Raw genomic sequence first — 10,144 nt, forward strand, 5'->3', positions numbered from 1 at the left:
ATGGAAGCTTATTCTGCTCAATGTACTTGCACTACTAGAAGGGGAAACGGTCAACTTTAGTCTCACGTTGCAATAATACTGAAGGATTTAAATTAAATACCCTATTTGCTTGGTTGTAAACATGTTTGCGTGGAACATCATTTCTCGACAATTAAGCAGTCAGTGCCAATATTAAGCAATCGCACATCAAGTGAGTTATGATTCAAGTGAAAATTACTCTCTTTTCCACCATTAAGGTGTTAAAATTGGAAGAAATTGTGCAAATTTCTCCATTTCCCTCAAGGCCAACCTCTCTGATCAGTACAGTTACCCTTTTGTGGCTACAGTTACCTTTGTGGCTAAGTCTTAGATTGTGAATATATGGTCAAAAGATTACAACCTGGATCAGACAGTTCAAAAGAAAATCAACTATTTCATAGAGTAATTGCCTTTCAGCATTTTAATAGACCCAGGATCATATTTCACCTAATTTTTCCTTTGATGAGAAGTTTAAACATTTCAGTCTTCATATCTAGTGAAACTAAGTTGCATGTGCAGATAGTTCTAAAAATCTTCAATCCTTGTTCTATATACCTGTAAACCATTGCTATTTAATTCTCGTATATTGATCTTCAAGGTTTCATTCTCTGCAGCAAGGTCTGTTAGTCGGGCTTTGGCCTCTTCGAATTTATTCTGAATGTACTCCCGTTCTTCCCTCTGTTTCTCCCGCCAAGTAGCAAGTTCTTCATAACGTTCCTTCATAGCATGATTTGTTTGCTTGATTGCTTCTGTAAAACACAATCACCAATACTTTGCTTACAAACAAATTAACTAAATATTTGAAACTTTCCCTGTAGAATTAAGTCTAATCTAAAAGAATATTTCTGTAACTTTGTGAAAGATCATTGTTTTGTTTTAAAAAAGCTCTTCACTACAGACAAATGACTTTTAATGAGGCTACTAAAATATATCCACAATGTATTAAATTACTGCAGTATCAGAAAAATCCAACTATATTAGGGGTGGTGGAATTCATGCCATTTCTCTGTAATTTCGGTTTAATTAAAAAAAATTCCAAATTCATTTTATAAAACGTTCTTTGTGATTTTGTCAAACCAAAATTGGTGCAGAATGGGGATCTGAAAACATTCTGTAGTGTCTAATGAGATTCAAAAGGTTATTTAGTAACTGGCCCTTCGCAAAAGATTGTGCGCAACTGTGAGGCTAGGGATTTATTATATGCTATCCACCTAAAGTTCTCCATGCCAATCACAGCTTTGGCATTTCTATTTCTAGTTCAACTGTTGTCGAAGTGGGGTCCATTGACCCGAAGTTCTGTCCAGACTTTCCAGAGGGTCCATAACAATGTAAGAGTAAGGTGGAACTGGAATGCAGTCGCAGGAATGTAGTCGATGGGCTAGCTTCATCACTCACGAGCGGAGTGTGAATGGTGGTACTGAGAACAATGTGAGGGTAAATACCTCTTCTTCTGAAAATCATTGTTAATACACTCTTTACACGCAGCGATTTCATATCATAAATAACAATTTAGATAGGGGCCTGTGATTACTAGTCCATTTGAAATGCTTCTGCTGAAAAGCCACTGCTGTTCAAGTATGTCAGGCATGTAAAACAAAAGAGCTTTGAGACAACAATTCTTCTAATGGACATGAAAAATTAGAAATGTAGATCAGCAGATGGAGCTTCTCAAAATACACATTCAACTACTTAATCAAATCACAACGAGCTCTCTTGGTTTAAAGAATTCCAGTCTCTACTTTTCCTTTGTTATTTAATTATTCCTGAAACTATTTTAACAAGTTTTAATCCTGATATTGCAACAAAAATGCAAAGGCACAAAGTCAGCAGTGTCAGTACTTTGGTTGACTTTTGCCAAAGTAGAAAGTACTAGATATTACTGCGTGGACCTACCTTTGCAACATTGTTTTCCAGGGTCATACAAATATCTTTATAAGAAAGATTCTTTGTTCCATACAAACAAGTTTCTGACTGATAATTAACCTCCTCGGTTGTAATTAAAGAGTGCAACTCCTGTAGCCTGTTCCGTCAGCACAGCAATAATTAAGTATTTTCCAGGTCCTTGAATTTAATTGAGTTTTAATTGTGATTGGTAAATTCACTCTCACTTGCTTAATCAACATGCAAGTGCTCCACAGTAAAACCACAATACTAGTCTTCACCAAGAGTCAACATCTCTTTTTGATGCAACCAACAATAATCATATAAGAAATAAGAAATGCAATCTTTTCAAAGTGGTGATTTATATTCCCAACATATTTTCTAAAGCCGATTCAAGAGATATAATTTATTGACAAAGCAAAGCAATCCCAATTACGCATCTTTACAGCTTGACGGGTAAAAATTATTTAAATAATTTTCAAGATAACAATGCAGTTTACAACAATAGAAATGCTCAAGGGGGGGGGGGGAGGGGGGGGGGGGGAGAGAAAGAGGGAAGAGATTGATATAAATTGTGCACCATCACCACCTAGTTTATTCCCCACAATGCAACAACCTCTCAGTTTGTACACCGACACAAAACACCAGGCTCTTACTTTGATATGGGTAATGGATAGTGATTTATATCGGGAGTACAGTTACGAAGTCAGACCTACAAGTCATTTTGCCTTTTGAAATAGTCAAACCTGACATAATTTGGCATTTTACTGCTCTGTTCCTTGCAGAATTGAAGACTCTACAAGTCTGCAGGATACACATCATCCTGATTTGACAAGCTGCTTAAGATAAGCAAAGAATTACCAGACCAAAGTTTTAAATTAAACTTAGAATACCACACGTTTCTTGTCATATTATGAGGTGTACAACAGAATGTGTGGCAAGTAAGTTGTCACTGTGTTGAATAAAGTTGATGAGCATCAGGTTGGTAATGCGCTTGAAGGTTAGAAGTAGAAAATGAGCATAGAAGATCAAACACAAATGGTCCTGTTGTGTGGAGGTCAGTAGGCTGGGGCTAAATAGCAGAGATGTAGAAAGCAAATTTAAGAGTTCTGCTCATCGATTTATGCAGAATCACCTATAAGAGCTTAAAATAATAAAACCCACAAGAGTATAAATCCCACATGATCTACAAGAGAGATAACTGGACAAAAAGTGTCCATTTATGTAAGTTTTATATTCTTGTTATTTCCTCCTACTCTTACCACCTGTGGTTGAATGCAGTATTTCCTCATCCTTCCTTTCAAATCCCCAATGATTCATCATTACTCAGTTGACAGGGCTATTGGTTAACCATCTCTGACGTTTTGGCTGCCTGGAAGTGTGCCAACAGTGCAAGGCACATTTGTTTATCACTTCAGACTCACTGTGTGGATGTTTATTCAAATATTTTGTAAATGTATCAAGTTAACAAATGTATACCCAGAATGGCCAAATTACTCAAACAAAGCTGCCTTTTTATTGCATACAAAGAGTCCCTAATCATGTCTCAAAAATATTTAGAAATGTAGGAAAAGCAGATCATGCAGCGCTTCAATCCTGTTCTAACAGTAATTTAGATTATGGTTGATCTGCACCTTCAACACCCATATCTCCATATCCTCTATCAGAAATCCAGTTTTGACATTATCAATTGACCCAGAGCTTCAACAGTTTATGGGGGGGGGGGGGGGGGGGACCTCCATCAGATCTCAAAATCTATTGAATCCTATACCCCAGAAATAATTCCAGTGTTTGTAGTATTTTTAATTCTGATCAAAAATTCACTTTTGATTTGTTCTGCCATAATCTCCACATTCAGGTTATTTTTTCTCAGCTGATGTTTTGTTTTTTCCTACCAAGGTGCATCACCTCATTTATTGACGTAAAACTCATTTGCTACTTAACTATTTAATTTGCAAGTCTCCTAATGCCTTCTTGTATTATGTTGTGTTCTACTTCGCTGATAGTTACACCATCTCAGCATTAGTTATTCCCAAGTCCAGATCAATAATTGCCCCAGTTGTTCATTTATTCTTTTTTCTGCTTTTCGATTGTTGGATCCTTAAGACAGGAAAAGAAATCCAGAACTTCATTCTTTTGCTATTTAAAAAGATGCACTTTCTGCTGAACCAAAATAAGTTGGCTGCTGCAAGTCACCGGACCACTTGGTCCTTTGTTCTGGGAACTACCAATAGGAGTTAATATATCAAAAATCATCTCTGCCTGTGGAATCTCACCTCATTGTACAGATCACTTGTAATCAATGAAAACAGAGGAAGTGCAGACAAACTGGCTCCCCAACCTGAACTATCACAAAAGAGATCAAAACTGATTATTCCGAGGGCGGCACGGTGGCGCAATGGTTAGCACCCTGGTTTGATCCCGGACCACTGTCCGTGTGGAGTTTGCACATTCTCCCAGTGTCTGCGTGGGTCTCACCCCCACAACCCAAAGATGTGCAGGGTAGGTGGGCCACGCTACATTGCCCCTTAAGTGGAATTTAAAAAAAAAAAACTATTATTCTGAAAGGGATGATAATAGCCTCCATCTCCTAAGGGCGAACAATGAAATTCTGGTCAGAAGCATAGAAACTGATGGTAAAGCTGAAATTCACCGATAACAGGCCATGTCACATGACCCAAGGCTCTGGCCTTTTGGACAGTTTTAACATGACATCTTCGGCAATCGGCGTTTAATATCCAACTGATGAACACCAAGATGCAGAACTCCAGGCTATACAACGGCTTCCTCCTCAAGGCCTCCCTCTGCTGGAAGATTTCCTCCCAGTGCCTGCAGAACTGATCCAGTTTCTGTGTACCAACCTCTTTGTACAGTATCAACAACTACTGCAATGTGAACTCTACAACTCTGGTCCTCAGTCAGCTGAACATGAACATGTGAAATAACTTCTCGTTGGCTTTTGGTTCTGAAAATCACGTTAACGGATATTCATTTGAAATCACGTGAACCAATATTAATTTGAGGCCTTTGTAATGTTAATGTCCATAGTTGTAAAATTATTTTCTATACCTTTTACTGTGTGCTCGTCTGTAGTGGAGTGGTAAATTGCAAACACCTTTCCCCTTGGGTTTTAAATGTGAATTAAACTACAATTCTGAGTTAATGATAAGATGAGTTTGCTACAAGTTATTAATAAATTGGATGACAAAACGAGGGTTTGGGAAAAATAGCATAGTTTAAAAATAATTAGGGGCTGGTTTAGCACAGGGCTAAATCGCTGGCTTTGAAAGCAGACCCAGGCAGGCCAGCAGCACGGTTCAATTCTCGTACCAGCCTCCCCGAACAGGCGCCAGAATGTGGCGACTAGGGGCTTTTCACAGTAACTTCATTTGAAGCCTACTTGTGACAATAAACAATTTCATTTCATTTCAAATAATTCAAAACACCTTTTGCTAACAGACAGTTGGTAAGAGGAAAGGAGTAGTTTCCCGGACTCCCCCTCGTCTCTAACAAGATGCCCAACATACTTGTTTACCTAGAAAATAAGAGGAATCAGTCATACGGCCCTTCAAGCTTGCCCCATCATTTAGTCTGATCATGGCTGATTCTCCACCTCAACAACAACACATTCAAGCATTCTTCCCCCATACCCCTTAACGTCTTTTTCGTTCTTGAATACATTCAGTGACTTGGCCTCCAAAGCCTTCTGTGATAGAGAATTCCACAGGTTCACCACCCTGAGTCAAGAAAGGGTCCAGAGGAGGTTCACAAGAATGATCCCTGGAGTGAAGAACTTGTCGTATGAGGAACAGTTGAGGACTCTGGGTCTGTACTCGTTGGAGTTTAGAAGGATGAGGGGTGATCTTATTGAAACTTACAGGATAAGGATACTGTGCGTCCTGGATAGAGTGGACATGGAGAGGATGTTTCCACTTGTGGGAAAAACTAGAACCAGAGGACACCATCTCAAACTAAAGGGACAATCCTTTAAAACAGAGATGAGGAGGTATTTCTTCAGCCAGAGGGTGATGAATCTGTGGAACTCTTTGCCGCGGAAGGTTGTGGAGGCCAAGTCACTGAGTGTCTTTAAGACAGAGATAGATAGGTTCTTGATTAATAAGGGGATCAGGGGTTATGAGGAGAAGGCAGGAGAATGGGGATTAGAAAATATCAGCCATGATTGAATGGCGGAGCAAACTCGATGGGCCAGTGGCCTAATTCTGCTCCTATGTCTTATGGTCTCAGAGGTTTCTGCTCATTTCAGTCCTAAATGGAACACCCTGTATTCGGAGACTGTGACCTGTTGTTCTATTGAAACTGTCTCTGCTGCTTCCTTCCTAGTTTCCTTCAATCTGCGCTGGTGCATACCACACAGACCTGAGGTTTAATCCGGCTAGTTTGTCAATTATTTTCTCTCTATTTCTATATTAATATTATTTACAAACAGCCACTAGTGAAGTGAATATTTTTGTTTCCTTTGTATAAAGCAAAGCAAAGTGCTTGCTATTTTAACATGTCATTTCTCTGTCATTACTTATCTTGCCTTTATCGTTAGTGGCCCCAACCCAATATTTCTCGATCATCACTTGTTCAGTTTGCCTGTATCTTTAGTGGCCCTACTCAAACTTTAATTTTCTTATTTAAATGCCTATGTTTTATTTATTTTTAAATTAATAGTCACTAAGGAGCAGTGAGCTTGATTGTTGCTGATAAAAAGAGACGTGCTGTCAAGGTTTTTCATTTTGCAATCACCAGGACAGACTCAAGAGTGGCAAATTTCAAGCAGAACAATAATTCTTGAGAAAAGGGGTGGCAAATCAACTCTGGACTGAGGAGGTCATTCAGCCATTCTAGCTTGCTCCACCATTCCGTAAAATTATAGCTGGTCTGGCTGTGATCTCAACTCAACTTTGCTGAGTGCTCTCCCCCCCCCCCCAAAATCAATAACTCGACTCCATTGTCTCACAAAAATCTGTCTAACTCTGCCTTAAATCAATTCAATGACGCAGCCATTACTGCTTCCTGGAGAAGAGAATTCCACACCAACAACCTTTTGAGAGAAAACATTCTCATCTGTCTAAAACAAAACCTCTTATTCTTAAACTGTGCTCCCCCCCCTTTGATTCTCACCTTCCCTGCAAGTGGAAATATCCCTCTGTTATCTGCCCTATCAAATCCCGTAAGGATCTTATATGTTCCAAAAAGATCATCTCATTCTTCTAAACTCCAATGACAATAGCCATGTGCCTGTATATGAATATATGTAGCTTCAGCTACCTCCCCTTCAGCTGTTTGTAATATGCAGAGTACTGACCATACTCAATCAACCTATACTTGCAAATCTCAGAGCATAATATCTAAAGTTGATGTGATTCCACAATTTGGCAGCTTTTGCGTGTGTTAAGAATCACACCAAAACCCAATTAAAGATCAGTCAGGTTCGGAATATAGCTAACGTATGCTAGCTGGAAGCTACATATATTCATATGCAGGGACCGGTTCTCTTCAGGCAAAAGATATTGCACCTTTTTTGAATAAACTAAAGCGGAGAGGAGTCTCCCTGGTGTATGCACCATGGTACCACCTGAACCAATCAGTACCCCTATTGTCATGCAGTAAACATTGCTGTTTCCTTTGAAAGTTAGCACTCTCATGGTTGTTCTGATGAATGCAAGATGTAAAACTTTGATAGGATTTCTCTTTTCTCAGTAATCTTTTTATATTCCTTGATGTCTTGATTTTGCATTTTCTCTTTGCCTGCATGATGGTTTCTCATGCAAGTTCATTGTATTGCTCAGATAGTTCCTTAACATAGTCTGTATAACAAACTTTTCAGTATACTTCTGGTGAATCGGCACTATGTGTCCTTCAAGGACAATAATGCCTTCTTGGACAGTTGCGTTTATGATGCAGAGCAAGGTCAACATCACAGGTTCAATTCCCGTACTAGTTGAGGTTATTCATGAAGGCCCCGCCTTCTCAACCTTGCCTCTCGCCTGAGGGGTGGTGATCCTCAGGTTAAATCATCACTAGTCAGCTATCCCCCTCAAACAGAAGAGCAGCCTATGATCATCTGGGTCCATGGTGACTTTACTTTATCCTTCTTGGGGTGCAGTGCCTGGGAGTAAATGCATTAGTCCAGAATTTGGATACCACTGCAGCACAATTTCCATCCCTTTGCATTTCAGAGCTCTTAAAATGTTTGTTTTAATGTTTTATACTTGTCCATATCTTTAAGTGATTTCTGTACATGGACTGAATCTATCTGCTTGTCTGTGGGCCCATCTACTCACCATTTAAAAAAAAATCAGATCTATCTTTCTTACTTCCAAAGTAGATGACTCCTTCAGTTGAAATCCATATGCCAGTTTGCCCACTCATCTAATCCATAAATGCCCCATTGCTACTTTCTGCTTAAATCTACACTATTTACTGTACAATACTTACCGTGGAGTCATCAGCAAAGCTGGATATATGGCCCTATGCTCCTTCATCAATTCATTCATAAATCTGTGTGAAATGCTGAGACCGCTGAGGGATACAAGTCACAGCTTGCAAACTAGAGTTTTTGGCCAGAAAGAGAGAATGCTGGAAAATCTCAGCAGGTCTGGCAGCATCTGTAGGGAGTTAAAAGAGCCAATGTTTCGAGTCCGATGACTCTTTGTCAAAGCTAACAGACAGAGAAAGTGGGAAATATGTATATTGTGGAGTGAGAATGAAAGAAGAGTCATAGCCACAGAAACCCAGGGAAACAGGTGCTAATGGCCACAGAAACCAAGGGGAAAGAGTGCTAATGGCAGTTCCCAGAGAGGACAAAAGATGTGACAGGTCATACAATAGGGAAACTAATATCAGAGGGTGAACTGTAGATGTGGGAGGAGGGGAAGCGGGAAGCAAAGAGCAGAAATATGAAGGAAAGATGCAGAATAAACACAAGAGTGTTTGGCCAGTCTCCCTATTGTCTCCTCCCTCCTAACTAATTCCCTAACCATCAGTTTCCAAAAGCAAATGAGCTAATGCAAGACAAGAAGAGCCCAGAGTAATAAGAGAAAATTATTTGCCTACTTTCTGACAAGAAAAGCATTAGGGAAGTGAATTACCTTGGCAAAACAGTTTAAAACTAAAAAAAAACTATGTGCAACTTAATTACATAAAATAACGATTATTTAAGCTGTAGCTCTTAATATCTTGGTACACATCATTTCCATAATGCAACAGCTATGGGCAGTTACTAACCAATAGAAATATACTCGAGCTTAAAAACCGCATCACTATCGACATCAGAATGTAAACAACTTTATGAATAACACAGAAAATTACACATTTCCTTGGGTGTAAATCAGTCATATTAACCCATGCTCTACAACAACAAGTGCACCTTTTAAATCATTGTTCTCCTTAATCAATTCGTCCATTTGCTGCAGGGTATCTTCTGGGGTAAAAGACCCGAGCACGTGGGGACCATTGACATTCATGGCAGCACCATTCACAGCATGCAGGCCCGGATTTAAATTCTGTGCGGTCGGTCCGAGGGCAGAAGTATTTAACTGGTTAGAGCACATCATTGTCACTTTTTGTTCTGAAAGAAACAAAACAATTACAAATGCAAAAAGGGTGACTGCGCAAGACAGTTCTAAACTAATTAGAAGCACTTTGTTATCTATATGGCAAAGAATAAGTTTTACTGCTCATTTTGCAATAAAGACTTGCATTTATTTATACAGCTCTTTTCACAGCCACATGTCAAAAGGTGCTGTATAGCCAATGAAGTACTACGCGTAGTCACTGTTTGTAGGACATTCTACAGACAGCAATTTACACACAAGTACCCACCAACAGCAATGTGATAATGACCAGAAAATCTGTTTTTGGTGACTTTGCTGAAGGTATAAATATTGGTAAGTTCACTGGGACTAACTCCCCTGCTCTTCTTCAAACTAGTGTCATGGGATCTTTTACATCCCACGAGCAGATAGATGGAGGCCTCAGTTTCAATCTCTGCCAAACGGCAACACCTCTCAAACAGTGCAGCACTCCCCCAGTACCACACTAATGTGTCCGTCTGGATTTTTTTTTTTTTTTTTGATTTTTTTTAATTCTCCTTTTTCACATTTTCTCCCACATTTACACCCATCAATAATAAACAATAATCAGTAAGATGTGTCAATCCCCATAACGATCCCATCCACCCACCAACCCCCAACCCGCATGTTTACATAAACAAATGACAAAAAGGAATCAGGGA

General features: G+C 39.3%; 1 protein-coding gene across 2 annotated transcripts in view; it reads right to left on the bottom strand.

Moving 5' to 3' along the window:
• The window catches only part of optn (optineurin), a 62,644-nt gene that overhangs the window by 42,974 nt on the left and 9,526 nt on the right, over positions 1-10,144 (bottom strand). For both annotated transcript variants that reach the window (XM_072470999.1, XM_072470998.1), the window contains exons 2-3: positions 9,278-9,478; positions 574-767 (exon numbers count right to left, since the gene is read on the bottom strand). In XM_072470999.1, coding sequence (XP_072327100.1) covers positions 574-767; positions 9,278-9,464 — 381 coding nt within the window. In that variant the 5' untranslated portion in view covers positions 9,465-9,478. The remainder of the gene's footprint in view (positions 1-573; positions 768-9,277; positions 9,479-10,144) is intronic.

Source organism: Scyliorhinus torazame, chromosome 13, assembly GCF_047496885.1.
Source record: "Scyliorhinus torazame isolate Kashiwa2021f chromosome 13, sScyTor2.1, whole genome shotgun sequence".
Taxonomy (NCBI): Eukaryota; Metazoa; Chordata; class Chondrichthyes; order Carcharhiniformes; family Scyliorhinidae; genus Scyliorhinus; species Scyliorhinus torazame.